The sequence below is a fragment of the Ahaetulla prasina genome, chromosome 11, assembly GCF_028640845.1.
Source record: "Ahaetulla prasina isolate Xishuangbanna chromosome 11, ASM2864084v1, whole genome shotgun sequence".
NCBI lineage: Eukaryota > Metazoa > Chordata > Lepidosauria > Squamata > Colubridae > Ahaetulla > Ahaetulla prasina.
Genome location: NC_080549.1, coordinates 4,857,183 through 4,877,624, shown reverse-complemented (window position 1 = coordinate 4,877,624; position 20,442 = coordinate 4,857,183). Strand labels below are relative to the sequence as shown.

General features: G+C 46.0%; 1 protein-coding gene across 5 annotated transcripts in view; it reads right to left on the bottom strand.

The window, feature by feature from the left end:
* The window catches only part of MAMLD1 (mastermind like domain containing 1), a 118,478-nt gene that overhangs the window by 2,563 nt on the left and 95,473 nt on the right, over positions 1–20,442 (bottom strand). For all 5 annotated transcript variants that reach the window (XM_058196884.1, XM_058196881.1, XM_058196882.1 and 2 more), the window contains one exon: positions 104–349. In XM_058196884.1, the coding sequence (XP_058052867.1) occupies positions 104–349 (246 nt within the window). The remainder of the gene's footprint in view (positions 1–103; positions 350–20,442) is intronic.

Below are 20,442 nucleotides of genomic sequence, written 5' to 3'. Positions count from 1 at the left end.
GCCTTTTGTCTCCTTTGACATCGGCGTTTCTCAACCTTCCCCGTTTTAGGTTAGGTGGACTTCAACTCCCAGAATTCCCCAGGCAGCATGCTGAAAGACCTACCTGGAGCTGCTGTTGCTGCTGCTGTTGTTGTTGTTGTTGTTGTTGTTGCTGTTGTTGTTGTTGTTGTTGTTGCTGCTGCTGCTGTTGTTGTTGCTGCTGTTGCCGCCGTCTCATAATTTGCTGCTTTAGGAGTTGGTTCCTCATGGTGTAGTCATTCACCAAGGGTGGAGCCTGGGCAGGCACTGACCCTGAGTTGGCAGGGACTCCTGGCTCTTGCATCCGAGCACCGATGCCAGGTGCCTGGTCCTGGAAGAGAAGCAAGACAAAGATGACCATCAGGCGCAAAGAATCGGGACTGTCTATTAGATGGAAGAATAGAAAATGTATCCGACACAAGACTTTGGTCAATGAAAATGCAACACTTTAGCCAGATAAGTGTCATGTCCCACTCCTCCGCTGACGGCCGGGTCAGGGAACTCCGAATCAGGCTTGCCTCTGCAGCTCTGCCCAAAGTCCTAGCAAAGTCCTCAGAGCAGGCAGGAGACCAGAAAGTGACTTCAGCAAGATAAGTTCGACTTTTGCCTGACTCAGAGACTGCCAGAAAGCAGATCCTTTATATAGGCCATGGGGTGTGGCTCCATGACTCAGCACTCATTAAGGCCTGCCCCTCCCTTCCTTCTGTTGCCTCCGCCTATCCAGTCTTCTGATGCGAGGGTCACTCCAATCAGCAGCTGTTGGAAATAAACTTTCCTCAGGCTCACATGCTGTGGAGGAGGGGGAGGGGTCTAGCTGCTCCGTTTGCCTGGGCATGGAGTCAGGGCTGGGGCCGGGGGTGTGTGCTCCCTCCTCTGCAGCCTGCTTGGGCATGGAGCCAGGGCTGGGACCGGGAGATGCCCCCTCCTCAGCCTGTCTGGGCATGGAGCCAGGGCTGGGGCCGGGAGGACATTCTTCAGCGTTCGGAAGCAGATAAGCAGACCCCGGCTGCGGTGAGAGTGGGCAAGACACAACAATAAGGGTCAACAGAATTGATTAGCAATAGCAATAGCGCTTAGATTTAAATACCGCTTCACAGCCCTCTCTAAGGGGTTTACAGAGTCAGCCTCTTGCCCCCCAGCAATCTGGGTCCTCATTTTACCCACCTCGGAAGGACGGAAGGCTGAGTCAACCTTGACCCTGGTGAGATTTGAACTGCCAAATGGCAGGCAGCCTGCAGTCAGCAGAAGGAGCTGCAGTACTGCATTCTAACCTCTGTGCCACCGCAGCTCCTAGTCAGTGACATCACCATTGTCTGGGGGGGGGGGATGCCCAGTCGGGGTTCCTTTCATGTCCCCGGCACGTGGAGGAGCGAAGGACGGGAGCTCAACCCTGCCCCACGCCAGTTCTCGTGTCTCAAACGCAGGCTTGCTAACCTTCAACCGTAACCGTATGAGCCATCGTGCTCCTTGTTTATGGGAAGGTAAGGGACTCTAGGCTGGTGACACATTTAACTCCGCCTCCAGCTCTGCTTGGTCTTCTCCTACAATGCCCTGCTGAATCGAAAGAGGAAGATGACCATCAAGGCTTCTAGAGACCCTGGTACCCTAACTCAGAACAGATCCAGTAAGCTCTACAAGTACCGTAGTCACAACCCACAACTGGGACCAGAAATTTCTGCTGCTAAATAAATTATATTTAATAGAGATGTGGTCAAGAATGCAGCTGTTTTCTCTGTAGCGTTAACAATTAAAATTTGATGGCTAGGTTATCCACTTCAAGTCAAGGCATTTGTTGAAGGCCCTAGTTATGCAACCCTGAAAAAAATCTACCCTTTCAGTTCAGGCGTAAAATTGATTTACCTTTCTTACCGGCTCAAAAGTTCACATGCCCCACGCGTGGACCTTCGCATGCGCAAAACCTTCGGTGGGTCGGCGATCACTACCGGATCGCCGAACCACCGGCCGCGATCGCTACCGGGTCGCGAGAGCCGGTAAGAACCGGGAGCATTTCACCCCTGCTTCAGTTCCTTGAACCCTCTCTTTTCCCAGAAAAGAATTTTCTGTTTTTTTCTAATTGATATTCAGGCTTCCTTAGAAGACATTTATTTTTAGCAGAGGCAAGGATGTGTAACTGCAAAGGTTGGGTTTTGATATGACTAATCCTTCCTTCATTTTGCAGCCTCTTCGGCTGCCTTGACGGTGCTTGGAGATCTGATTTCATCACAGGAAGTCCAGAAAGACAGAGAACTTGAGAAAGGAATAGCAGAATAAAGAAGGAGATGTTTTGTCCACCATCTTTGGTCATCCCGGCCTTCAAAAGCCAGGTCAGCAAATAACACCCAGGAGAACTTGACTAACCTTCTCTTCTGTCATTGAAAAAAAGCAAACCAAAAGCACCTTTTTCCCTCAATCTGAGGAAGAAGATGGCTGAACGCCAATGTAGTTTCAGTTCAACAACAACAAAACCAGGTCCTGTCTCTGAACATGGAGGAGGAGGCAAGCGCTAAGCTAGAAAGCAACGGAGCAGGCGCTGCCAGCAAATTTGTATTTGCCCAGCTCCTGCCCTCCTAGAAGTTCGAAATCATGCAAATGCAAGTAGTTAAATAGGTACCACTTCGGTCAGAAGGTAACAGCGTTCCATGCGCCTTTGGCCACGCGAACATAGAAGCATGTTCAGACAACTCTGGCTCCCTCACCTAAGTTACGGAGATGAGCCTTCAGCATCTCCTTACAACTCCTCCCGCCAACAGTGACAAGTTACCACCTCTTTAATCCGATGATCTTCCATGGAGAGAAGAGGAGGAAATATTACCTAGAGCTGCTCTACTTATTACACTTCCAAGGAACAAATGACTGTTCTAAATTTCTCTCGTGGAGACGTTTAATTTAACAGATTAACAGGTTTAATTTAACAGATTGGAAGGGATCTTGTAGGTCATATAGTCCAACTCCCTGCCCAGGCAGGAAACCCTACACCATTTCTGACCCATGGCAGTCCAATCTCTCCTTAAAAGTGATGGAGCTCCCAGAACTTCTGAAGGCAACTTCTGTTCCATAATTAAGAATGAAGAATGAAGACACTAGGCTGGCCCTCTTCTGGGCCAGAGACCCCAAATTGGCAAAAACTCCTGTCCAACAAGATAATTGCATTTATTGGCTCATTTTACAAGTCTACCTAGAACCAGAGGAGATAAGTCTCCATGATTCCTCCAGCTTAAGAAAGAATGGCTAATGTGTCTGCTCTTAGACTTGCCAGAGAGTAGAAATGGGAACTATGCAAGGGTGGGTTGCTGGGGGTTTGGGAGAACCTCTAGCTAAGATTCGCTGCAGTTTGGAGAACCCCCAAATCCCACTCCTGGCTGGCCCCGCCCACCCTGCCTTTCCCCTCCCAGGAGTCCCCACGCAGTCCATTTTGGGTGCAGGGCACGCACGGAGGCTCGGGGTGGGTGAGAAACGTGCCTACTGGAAGTTCGGGAAAGCTGGAAACGGGCCCATTTCCAGCCTCCAGAGGGCCTCCGGAACCTGGGGAGGGCAAAAACACACCCTCCTATCGTGGTGCAGGAGGCCGACTAGGCCACACCCACCATGGCCACACCCACCCAGCAACCAGGCAGAGAAACCCTTTGCTAAAATTTTTGAAGCCCACCCCTGGATCTATGTAACATCTGAATGCACACCAAGATAGAAAACAGCCCAGCACGGAAGCCAACTGCCCGATCCACCCTTTTCTTGCTTCATAATTCACCAGCCTCCTGTAGCCTTCTACATTATGGATGACCCCTTGTTTTTACTGGCATACATGCTGCATAGCCAGACTGTTTGAAACTGGACCACACTTCCTTTGTTTGGCCCATGGAAGCCTGGACCTTTTGTTTGAGAGGTGGTGTTATCAGGAGATAAGCCACCCAGAAGCGGAGGGACTGCCGTTGGACATCGAACCACGAGGGCCATGCCAAGATGAAGAAAACAGGAAGTCAGCCCGGAAACTTTGGACTGTGTTTATGGAGAGCAAAGCAGGACGGGAGGCAAGTAGAGACAGGACAACATCTGCACCACCGTTGCAGAATTCTTCTCTCTCCTGGTTTTTGCTTAATGGAAGTTTTTCTTTTAATCGAAGGAGGTCAGTGACGTTGGTTCGGTTTTGACAACACCGCAACTTCTGAAAAAAGCTCTGCATCGACTTACTAGAAGAATCCAAAAGGAGTGGTGAGTGATTAATTGTGTTTGCCCATCCCACAAAAGCTGCCAAGAGTTTTGTGGTACTGCAAAGTGTAAACACTTCATAGTTGCAAAAAATACATTATCTCGGTGACTTATCTCTACACCGTCTCAATGGCCAATTCAGTTCCTGGGTCCCAAGCAAACTTATGATGGTACGACGGTGTGTATTCCACAACAGTGTGTATTCCACAAGAATTTGTTGTGCAAAGCTGTGAGATGTTGACCTGTCTTTCTGTATTAGGGGTTCGTGATACAGGAGCCACTGGGTTCTCCAGTCCTGCTTGCAAAGCCAACAGCTGGTCCCGCTGAGTTCTGGACTCCTCCTCAGAGTCCGCTGCAGAAGGCAACCAAGTTGAACGTCTGAGGGACGCCAAAAATCCCCGCGGCCTCATCTGCTCCTGAGATTCTCATTCCGAAATGAAATCTTTTAGAAAGTTGGCAGCAGGTCGCAGAAGTTCCATGCGGGTTGGTGGCTGGGCACTGCCTCGCCTGTACGTTTGTTTCCCTGTCTTCAAGCCAATCCTGAAGACACGGCTCGTCTATTATATCCATGGTCAACGTTGAGGAATCTCCCCTCTTGGCATTCAGCGGGCACCTGTGATTTGGAAACTCCGCGCTGTCCTTGTGTACTGCTGTACTGTAAACGGTGGCGGCCTTCTAGTTTCTACCCGCTCTTCAGATCCTTCAAGAGCCCTCTCTTCTGCTTCGCTTTTTTCTTTTTTTTCCGTAGCTAAAGCCACCACTTCACTGCCTCTTCTCTCTCCTCCTGACATCTGAGCCTCCTGTGGATGTTTGTCAAGAGACGGCTCAGAATAAATCAGGCCGCCAGCGGAGCCACCTGAAAGGCTGTGGTTCGCTCGGCCTGTGTTCTGAAAGGTGTTTGCACATCAGTTCGCTTCTATTGGCTCCTAGGTGTGCTGAACGCCTGCGATGACGACGGGCTTACGGTAACCTGATCTCCAAGGTTTCTGCCGAAGGCCAGGCCTTTCAGGAAGCCTATTGTGAAGAGACTATCATGTTGACCAAGCATTCATCTGAATTCCATTCCAAAGAAGGCCTTAAGTGGAGGGTAGCCTATTGGTTTTTTTTTGTCCCACCTCTCTATCCATAGGGGAAATTAAAGGGCAGAACTCAGCGTGCCACGCCACAATCACACAGCTGTCGTTATACAGGGTAGTCCGTGCTATGTACACCTTTGTGTTTAGTGACCGTTCAAAGTTACGGCCTTGAAGACATCCCTTGAACGGTGGAGTCTGGGCAACTGAATGGAGCTGAGTGTTTACTGGCCAGATGCCCTTCCTGTCACCAGTGCGGAGTTTTGTTTCAGCAGATCTATTCTCATTGTGCCCAGAGAGAGAAATATCTGCCTCTACCTAGGATCGAACTCACAGCCTCCTGATTGTGAGGCGAGAGCTCTACCTCTAGGCCACCGCACTACTCTGTTGATACCCTACTTCGTGGCACATAATCAATCAATCAACCAATCAATCATGCTGGCTAGGAATCCTGGAATACTGGTAGCCCTCGACTTACAATCGTTCATTTAGTGACCGTTCAAAGTGACGATGGCACAGAAATGATTTGTCACCATTTTTCATGCCTAGAACCATGGCAGCAGCCCTGTGACCGTGTCATCCAAATTCAGACACTTGGCAATGGACTCACAATTACGACGGTCGCAATGTCCTCGGTTCAGGTGATGATCGCCTTTCGCGACTTTCTGACCACCAAGGTCCATGGAGAAGTCAGAGTCCCTTAACAGCCGTGTTACTAACCACAGAAAAATCTTAAAATGGGACAAAGCTGCACTTAACAACCGTCCCACTTAGCAACAGAAAGACTGGGCTCAATTTTAGTCACCGTAAGTCGAGGACCACCCGTATGAGAAATAATAAGGAAAGAGAGCCCAGCACTCCGTGCAAGAATCAAACAACTTTCGTTATATTGAAGCATTCTGTCCGTAAATAGTCATATTTTCTTGATGGTAGAAAATATGACTTCAGTAACAGAGTTGTTAATGCCTGGAATGCACTACCAGACTCTGTGGTCTCTTCCCAAAATCCCCAAAGCTTCAACCAAAAACTATCTACTATTGACCTCACCCCATTCCTAAGAGGTCTGCAAGGGGCCTGCATAAGAGCACCAGCGTGGCTACCGTTCCTGTCCTAATGTTCCTTTTGATTGTATCCAATTTCATATAGTTATTTCATGCTTATACTTATATATACTGTTGTGTTTGACAAACAAACAAACAAACAAACAGAGTAACTAACCCCTACCCCACCATTGTAGAGTAAGGGAGAAATTTGGTGGGGGGAGTTTCAGGAAGACCCCAGGCCAAAGAATTTGGGATGAAAATTTGAAAAGACAAATGGAACCGACTGCCACCCACCCTTCTCCCAAAAAAGAAGGCCTGGTTTCAGTGCACCAAAGAAAAAAAATCATATTGTCCAATAAAGGACAATAAGAAAGAGGAAACCTCCGGAGTTTTCAAATATTGTGTTTTCAGAGAGGACAAACAACCCAAGCTCTTCATTTTCACCGCTAGTGGGAACCCTAGCATCCCCGTTTGACCGAAAACCAGAGACAAACAAGTGAAACAGCTGCAAGTTAACACCCACGTGACCAAGACGGCATCAAAGCTTAAGGAGTGTGTGTGTGTGTGTGTGTGTGTGTGTGTGTGTGTGTGTGTGTGTGTGTTTTGTTATGTGCAACACAAATGCTTTTTGTTGCACCAGCTTCCAAGGAAACTCACTTGCCTTTGCATTTAAAAGGCCGAGCCAGATTGCTTGAAGTCTATAGAAAGGCTATTGACCAGATTTTTATTTAAAAAAAAAGAAAATAGTTTCTGCATTTTTCTCCCCTTTTAAGAGATTTACTAGCTGAAATGAAGCAACCAGGATCATTCGCAACTCTAATTCCTTTGGGGAAAATAAAGGCACATTTTTTGGAACATTTTTTCCCCGTTCTCTAATCGAGGGAAGAGCGAACCTCCCTACTCAAAAATAAGCAGAATTGCAAGCTTCGGCTTGCAAAACTTTTGATTGTAATGCTTTCCTTCGGTTGAACCGCGATTCCTCAGTTCTCGTGTCAGCTGGCACCTTACTTAGGTATGTTTTTACCTAATGAAGACAGAAAGATTGGCCAAGCTTGTTTGGGGGTGCGTGTGTGTGTGTGAATTCACCTTGTGTGTGTGAATTGATCGTAAAAAGGGGCAAAACTCACTTAGCATCTGAAATGTTGGGCTTAATTGTGGTTGTAAGTCAAGGACTACATGTATGTAACTGTCAGGGAAGGCTAATTTAGGCAGAATCTAAACTGATTGAATTTGAGCAATCAATCAATCCTGCAGCTTTCAAACACTTTTCAGTCGTTTTTCAAATCACCTGGTTAAATAGAGACAATTTGGATAGTAGAGAAGACACGAGTGTTTCAAGCAGCCATCCTTTCTCCTGGCCCCACCTTCTCCCTCCTGGACGCCACGAAATCTAATCTTGCTTTCCAATCTGGGTTTCTCGTCTTCTGCTCTCACAACACGCAACTTAGAAAAAAACCTCCCTCCTTAGATTTCTCTCTGCAAACCTCCAGGCTGACATTTTTATTTATTCGTATTTGTATACCGCCCTATCTCCCGGAGGACTCAGGCAAATAAAACATATATGTACAAATTAAGATAACCATTAAAAAACTTATTCTAAAAGCCAAATTATTAAAAATAGTATAAATATTAAAACCAATTAAAACCCCTATAAATTTAAAATCTAGTCCAGTCCTGCGCAGATGAATAAATGTGTTTTAAGCTCGCGATGGAAGGTTCAGAGGTCCGGAAGTTGACGAAGTCCTGGGGGGAGTTCGTTCCAGAGGGCGGGAGCCCCCACAGAGAAGGCCCTTCCCCTGGGTGTCGCCAGACGACATTGCCTCGCTGACGGCACCCTGAGGAGTCCCTCTCTGTGAGAGCGCACGGGTCAGTGAGAGGTATTCGGTAGCAGTAGGCGGTCCCGTAGGACATAGTGACATATCGTGAGTGAGATACTAATGTGGTTGCTGCTGGTTGAGTTATAACTTCAGCCGGATTGCTTCCCCATCTGTCTTCAAGATCCTTCCTTCCTTCCTTCCTTCCTTCCTTCCTTCCTTCCTTCCTTCCTTCCTTCCTTCCTTCCTTCCTTCCTTCCTTCCTTCCTTCCTTTCTCTCTCCCTTCTTTCTTTCCTTCCTTTCTCCCTCACTCCCCCTTTTTGTTTCTTTCTCTTTCTTTCTCTCTTTTTCTTTCCCTTCCTTCCTTCCTTCCTTCCTTTCTCCCTCCCTCCCTTTCTTTTTCTTTTTTCTCTCTTTCCTCCCTCCTTCCCTTTTCTCTTTCTTTCTCTTTCTTTTCCTTTATTTCTCTCTCTCCCCCTTCCTTCCTTTTTTCCTTCCTTCCTTCCTTCCTTCCTTCCTTCCTTCCTTCCTTCCTTCCTTCCTTCCTTCCTTCCTCCCTCTCTCCCTTTCTTTTCTTTCTTTTTTCTCTCTCCTTCCTCCCTCCTCTGTCTTTCTTCCTTCCTCTTTATTTTCTTTTCTCTCTCTCTCGCTTTCTTCCTTTCTCTTTCCCTCCCTCCCTCCTTTTTTCTTTTTTTTCTCTCTCTCTCCTCTCTCTCTCTCCTTTCTTTCTTTCCTTTTTCCTCCCTCCTTCCTTTCTCCTTCTTTCCTTCCTTCCTTCCCTTCCTCCCTCCCTTCCTTTTCCAAACAGCAGTTTGTTTCCTTTTAGGCTTAAGGGCAGGGTTTATCACCTCAGTTCTCCTGGGTGCAATCCTGAATAATGAACTTTTACTACCAAGGTTATCACGAGACACTCAGACACTCAACCCTCTTGCCTCCTATTTCCTTCGGCTGCAGCTGATTGGAAAACCAGAACGCCTCTGTTCTCTCTATCTAGACCAGAGGTCCCGAACCTTGGCAACTTTAAGCCTGGGGGATTTCAACTCCCAGAATTCTGGGAGTTGAAGTCCCCCAGGCTTAAAGTTGCCAAGGTTGGGGACCCCTGATCTAGACATTGTAATGAGAAAAGATGGGTCCATGCGTTGATTGCATGCAAGCGGGGGGGGGAGGGGAGGAATTCTGGGAGTTGAAGTCCGTACATCTTCAAGATGCTGAGGAACACAGATGGGGGGACTGAGCGTAGCTGGTGCAAAGCCATCCAGTGAATTTCCATGGCTTTGGCTGGAAAACAGCCAGGCTCCACACGCCTTAACCACTACGTCACACTGCTGAAATTTGTTAACATGAATGTGGCCATCATTTAAATGGGGGGACAGAATCCTCTTTTTTTTTTTTGGTTTCTCCAGGAAGTTTGAACGATGCACGGACAGGAAGGAAGCCCTTGCAAATCTGGGGCGGGGAGAGAGAGAGAAGGTGGTCGAATCAGCCCAAAAATTCCACGGGATGCAAATGTGACGATAAAAAAACACTCAGATTATCCATCCCGAATCATCTTTTCTTCGGGAAATGTCCTTCTTCATCCCCCACCCCCACAGTCGTAAAAGAGGACCTTAATTTGTGCACGCAAGAAGTACAGGTTGGTTGGTTTGCTAATGTTAATTGGGTCTTAAGGACTAGCCTCCTGGTCTTTCTTATCAAACAGAGTGGTCCAAAGTGGTGAGATGACTTTGAGGGTCAAATTATTCTCCAAACCACCTGAAGGCACAGGGACAAGAAGCAACGGATGGAAACCAATCAAGGAGAGAAGCAACCAGGAGTTAAGGAGAAACTTCCTAAACAGCGAGGACAATTAGCCAGAGGAACAGAAGTTGCCACCAGAAGTTGTGGCCGCTTCATCACTGGAGCTTTTTAAGATGAGACTGGACACTTGTCTGAAATGGCATAGGGTCTCCTGCTTGAGCAGGGGGCTGGACTAGGTCCCGTCCAGCTCTAGAAATGAGGAGGAACTTTCTGACAGCGAGAACAATCAACCCAGGGAACAGAAGTTGCCTTCGGAAGTTGTGGGGGCTTCATCACTTTTTTTTTTATTTGCATTTATAACCCGCTCTTCTCTGAAGACTCAGGGTGGCTTACACTATGTTAAGCAATAGTCTTCATCCATTTGTATATTATATAAAAAGTCAACTTATTGCCCCCAACAATCTGGGTCCTCATTTTACCTACCTTATAAAGGATGGAAGGCTGAGTCAACCTTGGGCCTGGTGGGACTGGAACTTGCAGTAATTGCTGGCAGCTGTGTTAATAACAGACTGTCTTACCAGCCTGAGCCACCAGAGGCCCTTGAGACTTTCAAGAAAAGACTGGACTGCCATTTGTCAGAAATAGTGTAGGGTCTCCTGCTTGAGCGGGGGGTTGGACTAGATGACCTATAAAGTCCCTTCCAACTCTGTTGATCTGTTATAATCTATTCTGATTCTGATTGAGATACGGTAAAGATTGACAAGAATAAACGGTGCATTCGGTTATCCATGTGCTTGCTAGGGTTCAGATAAATGACCTCTAAGGTGCCCTCCCTCCTGAGTTTAAGGTTGCTTCAGTCCCGAGGCTTAGATTGCGAGCAGTCCTTCTTCAATTTATCAAATGTCACCCAAATGAATGAAGGTTTTTCTCAAGTTTCCATAGCCTGACGAGGTGGCGCAGTGGCTAAGACACTGAGCTTGTCCATCGGAAAGGTCGGCGGTTCGAATCCCTACTACAGGCAGGTCTCCTGTGGTTGGACTAGATGACCTCCAAGGTCCCTTCCAACTCTGTTTGGTAGATGACAGGTTGGGAAAAATGGATTTGAAAACACTTCTCTAGTTTATTTTCCTTAGCGCCCATAGCAGAACCCCAGAGTCCAATACAGCCACAAATGTATAAGGAATTATTAAATAAATTAGGGCAGCCTCAATGTAGGAGATCATATGCTTATATGATTACTGTTGTAATTACATAATAAACCACAGCAGCGATCATATAACTGCATCATCTCATGTTATCGTATCATGGCTACCCTGATTTTTCCTGATTACTCACGATCAAGATAATTTGATTATTACCTAGAAACTCCCTAGAAACATATGGACGTCCATTCAAGTATATGAGGGTTTTACTGGAACGAGGCACTGTATAAATTCCACCGATACGTAAAATCTCCTTCTGCCACTTCTAGCTTTACTACATCTTAGCAGGTGGGAGGTCTGGGTTTGGAAGCTAAGCGGGATTATATTTCATTATACTTCCACTGGGAGGGAAGTGGGGGGTTGAGAAATTATAGGTCAGCTTTTTGCCGGCAGTTCCTCCATTCCTTTTCTCTACAAACCCATCCCTTTTTCCCACCGGCATGGCCCCGCGAAGGGCCACAAGAGAGCGAGGAAAGCGAAGGGCCGATTTGCAAATCGAAATATATGCCCACCGAAAAAAAATTGGCAAAAAATGTTTAAAGATAAACCTGCAAAACGTCCGAAATGTCATCAGATACCAGGATCGGTATTATCATATGGGGTGGACGTGTCCAGAAGCGAGAAATGATTGGATGGACATCAAAACGTAGTTAGAAGAAACGATACAACAGCAGATAAGATTTAAAACCTGAACTGTTCCTGTTGGGTATCTTACCAGAGAAATTTAGTAAGGAAAATATATATATTGGATTGTACATAGGATAACTGCAGCGAGGATAGTATTTGCCCAAAGATGGAAAGCAGAGAAAATCCATATGGAAGGAGAAAAATAATTAAGAAAATAATGGATTGTGCAGAAGTGAATAGATTGACTTCGAAGGTTAAAGAAAGAGAGGAATCGGAATACTTTAAAATATGAGGGCAATTTAGAGGTGGGTTTCAGCAAGTTCTGACCAGTTCTGAAGAACCAGTAGTGGAAATTTTGAGTAGTTCAGAGAACCGATAGTAAAAATTCTGACTGACCCCGCTCCCATCTATTCTCTGCCTCCTGAGTCCAGCTGATGGGGAGGAAATGGGGATTTTGCAGTAACCTTCCCCTGGATTGGGGAGAGAATGGAGATTTTATAGTATCCTTTTTTTTAAAATTTGAATTTATATCCCGCCCTTCTCCGAAGACTCAGGGTGGCTTACAGTGTGTTAAGCAATAGTCTTCATCCATTTGTATATTATATACAAAGTCAACTTATTGCCACCAACAATCTGGGTCCTCATTTTACCTACCTTATAAAGGATGGAAGGCTGAGTCAACCTTGGGCCTGGTGGGACTTGAACCTGCAGTAATTGCAGGCAGCTGCTGTTAATAACAGACTGCTTAGTCTGTTGAGCCACCAGAGGCCCCTGCCACGCCCACCAAGCCCACCATGTTACTTCTGGCCACTAACACAGCTGAGGCGCGGCAATCCACTCTGCCAGTGAATCAGCTGAGAGGATAAAGGCAAGTAAAGTCCACCTGATCATCGGAGAAAATTGATTCGCTCCCAGCAGATCATCGGAGCGAACCGGTACTGCAGAATTGGTCCGAACCGGCTGAATCCCATTCTTGGATTAACACTTTGGCACGGGATGCAGCCCTCCAACTCTTACAAAAATGCAGCAATTCCCTTCCCCCAAATACAAGTGACAGTAGAAAGAGCCCAAATTTTACACAAACAAGACATACGGATGAAAGGGAGTGAGAAGCTAAGCACGGTCAGGTCTGGGTACCCCTTGGATAGAAACCTCTTCCACTATCCCTAAACGAAGGCTTAAGGCAAGTATTTCTCAACCTTTGTCCACTGGAAGATGCCTGGACTTCAACTCCCAGAGTTCCCCGAGATTATATTTCATTGTACTTCAGTGGGGGAGGGAATTCTGGGAGTTGAAGTCCAGACATCTTCAAGTGGACAAAGTTGAAAAACACGGCCTTAGCTTAGGCATCAGACAAACTGACCTCTGTGAGTTATGGAGATGGCGAGCTGATTGGCAGGACAATAAAATGGACGGGTCCATGAAGTCTCCAGGTGTTTGGTTCAATTTGAGGGAGTCTCGGCTCTCCAGGTAAAAGAAACATGGACGACTCTGAGCTTTTCTGAACCCAAGATATCAAAAGCAGAGAAGAGCTCCACTGTCGCAGGCGAGAGAGACTTCACCACAACACAGCATCCCAACCAAGCTTCCTGCACCCTGCAGCAGGAGTGAAATGCTACTGGTTTGGACCGGTTCGTCCGAACCGGTATCAATGGCAGCAGCAGGTGGTTCGGAAAACCAGTAGTGACGGCAGCGTGAGGCTCCCACCTGGTTGTCATTAAAACCTGGAAGTAACCTGTTTTTTACCCTCTGCGCCTCCGCTGAAGGATTTGCGCCTGCGCAGAGGGTCCATGTGTGCACCTGATGTGCGCAGCGCGTGCACTTCCAAACCGGTAGGAAAGGTAAGTAAATTTCAACCCTGCCCTGCAGGCAAGTTTAAAACCAGAGGTGGCCTCTGAAGGGTGATCCCTTACAGGCCAACCTCTTCTGGAGCTGTTCTGAGGGCTCCAATGTTAGTTCCAACTCTAGTGTTCCTCATCTCCTTGACGAGAAGCGGACGTCTACCCTGGCTTTATGAATTATGGAAGGGGTTCACTCGAGTCAAAGCTTTCTTCGTGCAGGCTTTGGTGACACATCGGGCAAAGAGGACGGAAGCTTCTATTAAGCAAAGTTAACTTCTCTGGCAAATGTGCGCCGTCTGCAGTGTTCTTCCCTTAAATCATACCAGGCACCGCCACCAACAAATCATGACATCCATTCCAATTTTTTTTGATGGACAAAACAACCACGAGAAGAGAGAAAGAGAGAGAGAGAGAGAGAGAGAGAGACGGGGGGGGGGAGAGAGAGAGAGCGAGAGAGAGAGAGAAACACCATCCGATATTAAAATAAATACAATACTAAATGCCTCTGTCCGCTGATGATCTTAACTGGGGCTTATTTTGGGGGTAGGGCTTGTATTACGAGCATCCTGAAAAATCATGCTAGGGCTTATTTTCTGGTTGGGTCTTATTTTCAGGGAAACGGGGTAGACCGTTGAAATTGGAAGGAGAGTAGCTAGAAGAAGTGGATACACACACAAGTTTTAGGGATTTCCACCAGTCTCCTTCACTAAAAGATGGAATCTGGCTACGTGTGGACTTTCTCCTCGAGATGCTGGGTAGGTCATCCCAAACTGGTTCAAGTTCCACTTGCCTCACAAGCAACGGTTCCCCCAAGTTCTTCTGATGAGGGAGATACAATCGCACGATCCTGTCATTATGGTACAATGATTAAATTGTGAGAGGACTGTGATGAAAGCTGTGGTATCTCCCAGATTCACTTGGGGCTGGTCACTCTTGCCCAGCCCCCACAAACTTCACTGGAGCGTTGTCGGTGGGGAAAAACCAGACGACGTCGTTGTGTTAAGTGCAATTCAATATTCCTTTGACTTCTGTCAGGAAGTATCTTCCAGTACTTCAGAAATAAAAGGAAGTAGTGATCCATGATTTGGTGCTTCTACCCCTCATCAAAACTATAGGCTTCTTTGCTGGCATTTGATCTCATGGGACTTTTTATACACTTTTTTAATATTATGTTGTGGTTTCAGATGAGTTGCGTGTTCAACTTCTTCCTATTGTAACTGCTGTAGAAGGTTGACTGGTTGCAGGCCAAGGGTGATAAAGTATGTTGGGTGTAACTTTCAGGGACCACGTTTTGAAGCTTGGTTGTTATGGTCTTCAAGAGTCTACAGGCATCAGAAGGAGTTCTTTGATAATACACAAGTGCACCCCACAAACTTGGGTGCAGCTTTTGGAGAGCATGTTCTGAGACTTAATTTGATATGGTCCTCAGAGTCCTGTGGGCATCAGAGAAAGGTTCTCCTAGAATCCTTGTCATCAGCAACCCAATCTTTATTTGCAACTTGAGGGTAGCAGTTCTTGGAGACTGCGCCAAGGACTGGAACGGTTATGCAATCCTCCTTCATTTCTTGTAACTACTGGAAATCCTTCCCCCTGTGACAATTAAGCTAAGATCGAAAAACAACAAAGTCCAATGATGCAATATAAGGCATTATTCATCTCAGCTTGATTGCCATACTGGGGGAAGGAAAGGAATATAAATAAGGATTATCCCATTCTCCTGGCTGTCCCTGAAGATCAAAGCACAATAGAATAGAATTTTTTTATTGGCCAAATGTGATTGGACACACAAGGAATTTGTCTTTGGTGCATATGCTCTCAGTGTACATAAAAAGTAAAGATACGTTCATCAAGAATCGTAAGGTACAACACTTAATAATAGTCATAGGGTACAAATAAGAAATCATAGAATAGAATAGAATAGAATAGGAAAGTAAAGAATGGAATGGAATGGAATGGAATAGAATAGAATAGAATAAAAATTGGAATAAATAGAGAATAGAATAGAATAGAATAGAATAGAATAGAATAGAATAGAATAGAATAGAATAGAATAGAATAGAATAGAATTTTATTGGCCAAGTGTGATTGGACACACAAGGAATTTGTCTTTGGTGCATAGGCTCTCAGTGTACATAAAAGTAAAGATACGTTCATCAAGAATCGTAAGGTACAACACTTAATGATAGTCATAGGGTACAAATAAGCAATCAAGAAACAGTATCAATATAAATCGTAAGGATACAAGCAACAAAGTTACAGTCATGCAGTCATAAGTGGAAGGAGATAGGTGATGGGAACCATGAGAAGATTAATAGTAGTGCAGACTTAGTAATAGTTTGCCAGTATTGAGGGAATTATTTCCTTAACAGAGTGATGGCCTTCGGGGAAAAAAACTGTTCTTGTGTCTAGTTGTTCTGGTGTGCAGTGCTCTATAGCATCATTTTGAGGGTAGGAATTTAAACAGTTTATGTCCAGGATGCGAGGGGTCTGTAAATATTTTCACAGCCTTCTTTTTGACTGGTGCAGTATACAGGTCCTCAATGGAAGGCAGGTTATGGTAGTAATGGTTTATTCTGCAGTTCTAATTACCCTCTGAAGTCTGTGTCTGTCTTGCTGGGTTGCAGAACCAAACCAAATGGCAATTCACCTTAAAATGTTCCTTTCCCTCCATGCCAAGGGAAGTTTTGCCTCCCGTATTCTTTTGACATACCACGTTGTAGCTGAGGGGCCAAGTGACAAACTTGGAGTTAAAAAAATAAAAATAAAAAAATTGGTGGCATTCGAACTAGGAAGGTTTTCTGGCCCTGGAAAATATTTTGTCCCTCTGCTTCACGACACAATGTCCAAATTCCACTTCTCCTTTTAAAACTGTTTCCTGTCAGAAGTTCTGGAGATGTGCGTGTTGAAAGCTTTGTTCTGCTCCAGGGAGAGAAACAGAAACTGTATATACAACGCCGGACTTGCCAAGAATTTTTTAGAACAAAAAAAGAGAGAGAGAGAGAGAGAGAGAGAGAGGCAAAACATGTACACACGCACACATAGTTGGCAGACAGTCTCGCCATTCTGAGGGGAGGAGGAGGAGGAGGAGGAGGAGGAGAAAAGGAGAAAGGAGAAAAAAAGGAGAAGAGAAGAAGAAGGAGAAGAAAAAAGGAGGAGAAGAAAAAAGGAGGAGAAAAAAGGAGGAGGAGAAAAGGAGAAAGGAGGAGAGGAACAAGGAGAAGAGAAGGAGAAGGAGTAGAAAAAAGGAGGAGGAGGAGAAGAAAAGGAGAAAAAAGGAGGAGGAGAAAAAAGGAGGAGGAGAAAAGGAGAAGAAAAAAGAAGGAAGAGGAGGAGAAGAAAAGGAGAAGAAGAAAAAAGGAGGAGGAAAAAAGAAGAAGGAGGAGGAGAAAAGGAGAAAGAAGGAGGAGGAGGAGAACAAGAAGAAGAGGAGAAGAAAAGGAGAAGGAGAAAAAAGGAGGAGGAGGAGGGAGGAAGGAAGCAAGCAAGCAAGCAAGCAAGCAAGCAAGCAAGCAAGCAAAGAAGGTTTTCCAGAATGCTGGGTTGAAATTAAACCTGGTTTCTGGAGTCCTCGGACAGCTTACAGCCTAATTCACCCATTTATTGTCCCATAAGCTTTCCATAAGCCAGCTCTTATTTCAGATTCATGATCTATGTGGGAATCCCCAACATAATGCTAAGTTGTCCTTTGTATGTACACAGCCACACATTTCTGGAAGCGTTTCTAGAGAGGAAAGGTTCAAATCTCAAGCCCACAGCCTTCACAGGTTCTTCCCTAAGCCAAATTGGAAGCTCCTGTGTTGGGAAATGAGAAGTAAACTCTGCATACACAGCTTCTAGTAAGTTTTTTCGTGCTAACTTGACTCCATCCTGCCTCTCCTATGGAGTTGACAATGTCCACCTGCTTGTTTGGTGACATCAGCATGTCTCTACCATGCTTCCAGTCATCTCTGGAGGCCAATGGCGGTGGTGGCGATGATGCTGATGATGTAATGCTTACTCCAATCCTGCATAGAGTATTCACCCTGGGAGTGTAACCTAATCCGTGAGATGGGGAATTCAACTCTTTTGAGAGTCAACTCTTGAAACCACTAGCCGTTTTGTTTCGATTAAAAATAGCAACGACGTTCAAGCAATGAAGCGCGTTTCTCTAGGGACGAAGGAGAAATTTTCAGGTTTCCACAGCATTAAAAAAAAAAAAAAGGGTTACGAGATCAGAAAGCAGGATCACTACAATAAAGGTAAAGGTAAAGGTTCCCCTCGCACATATGTGCTAGTCATTCCTGATTTAGGGAGCAGTGCTCATCTCTGTTTCTAAGCCGAAGAGCCAGCGCTGTCCGAAGACGTCTCCGTGGTCATGTGGCCGGCATGACTCAATGCCAAAGGTGCACGGAACGCTGTTACCTTCCCACCAAAGGTGGTCCCTGTTTTTCTACTTGCATTTTTTACATGCTTTCGAGCTGCTAGGTTGGCAGAAGCTGGGACAAGTAACGAGAGCTCACCCCGTTACACGGCAGCAGTAGGGATTCGAACTGCTGAACTGCTGACCTTTCGATCAACAAGCTCAGCGTCTTAGCCACCGAGTTACCCCATCCCTTATTGCTACAATAGCAAAGAGTAATTGTGAATCCAGATGGAACTCAGTAGCCCAAGGGTTTCAAACCTGATTTCACTGAGGGCTGCATCGGGGTTGTGTTTGACCTCGGGGTGGGGTGGGGTGGGGAGGTGGCCGTGGCCAGCTCAACATCATTTGTGTCAGGGGCGCCTGTGGAAGCCCAAGCGCTCTGCCAGCCAAAACGGGCTCCTGAGCTTTGTTTTTGGCTGCAATGGCCTCTTGCAACCCTCTTCTAGCCAAAATGAAACTTGGAAGGGCCGCACACAGCCCACCGAGCTCCGTTTTTGCTGGCAGAAGCACCGCGGGCTGGTCCTTCGTTGTTTACGAGGGGCCCCCACGGGCCAGATCTAAGCACCCCGTGGGAAGGATCTGGCCCCCAGGCCTTGAGTTTGACACGCCCTGCTGTAGCCTAGGTATGACACAGGGTGAGTTGAAAAACCTAATAAATATCAGAATCCAAAGCCTGTAACCCAGTGTTTTTCAATCTTGGAATAACAGAGTTGGAAGGGACCTTGGAGGTCTTCTAGTCCAACCCCTTGCTCGAGCCGGGGAATCCTATACCATTTCAGACAAATGGCCATCCGAGCTCTTCTTAAAAAACTCCAACGACGGAGCACCCACAACTTCTGAAAGAAAGCCATTCCGCTGGTTAGTTCTTCTCCATCTTGGCCACTTTAATTCTGGGAGTTAAAGTGGCCAAATTTAAGAAACAACAGCTCCAAATGTTCTGGTACTACAAATCCCAGAAGGCCCAGCCAGCATGCCTCAGTTGCATTGTAAAGGACCAGGAGATTCAACAACAAAAGTGGTCACAGTTCCATCTAAGAATAGATTCATGGTTTCTCATCTCATTCTACCATGGCACCTACGTCAAATCCAACAGAATGGAATTCAACCAATTCCCTATCGGTGACATGCCCAAGCGATGCTAAGCTGGCCTATTGCAACTATGGTTTATTGAACAAGCTGGGGCATTTTGCCAAACAGGCCACCATGTTTGGGTTCAAAGGTGATGTTAAGCCAAGAAAAAAAACAGCCACATGATGTCACCACTGAGAACATTCAACCTCTTCCATTCCAGCCTGTCTATTTTGGCTGCCCCAGCCAAGCAGTTTCCATAGGAAAGGATCAGTTGCTTTAGGAATGAAGAAAACAAGCTTTTCCCATCTAATTCACCACCATGCAAACCCATTTTGCAAAGCCATGAAGTTAGAAGCCTTCTTATATTTAGGTTGTCTGACCACTGAGCAGGGAGCAATGAAATAAATTGTGGCAACCATAGATGGTCTGGATCCCCGTAAGAACAAAAATGTGAGATATTCTCTCCTTCCCACCCCAAATAATCTTAACATCATCTTCATCTGCTTTTAACAAACCCATAATCCCTTGCGGGGCGGAATCTGGGCAACTGAATGAATATAGCAGAGTGTTTTACTGGCCGGATGCCCTTCCTGTTGCCAATGCGGAGTTTTGTTCAGCAGATCTTGGAGTCCTAGTGGACAACCATTTAGATATGAGCCATCCGTGTGCAGCAGCTGCCAAAAAAGCCAACACAGTTCTAGGCTGCATAAACAGAGGGATAGAATCAAGATCATGGGAAGTGTTCATACCACTTGATAATGCCTTGGTAAGGCCACGCTTGGGATCCTGCATCCAGTTGTGGTCACCACGATGTAAAAAAGATGTGGAGACTCTAGAAAGAGTGCAGAGAAGAGCAACAAAGATGATTAGGGGACTGGAGGCTAAAATATATGAAGAACGATTGCAGGAACTGGGTATGCCTAGTTTAATGAAAAGAAGGACTAGGGGAGACACGATAGCAGTGTTCCAATATCTCAGGGGTTGCCACAAAGAAGAGGGAGTCGGGCTGTTCTCCAAAACACCTGAGGGTAGAACAAGAAGCAATGGGTGGAAACTAATCAAGGACAGAAGCAACTTAGAAGTAAGGAGAAATTTCCTGACAGTGAGAACAATTAATCAGTGGAACAACTTGCCTGCAGAAGTTGTAAGTGCTCCAACACTCAAAATTTTTTAAGATAGATTCTCATTGTGTCCAGAGAGAGAAATATCTGCCTCTACCTAGGATCGAACTCACAACCTCCTGATTGTGAGATGAAAAGCTCCACCACGGTACCACTCCCCCTGAATAATCTCACCAACAACAACCCAAGATATTAGCCGGAAAAACGACCGAGGGACACTGATCGATGGTGAACACACTAAGAAAGGCAAAATAGATTGCGGAAGAGTCAAGATGGGCTTTGGGGAGCC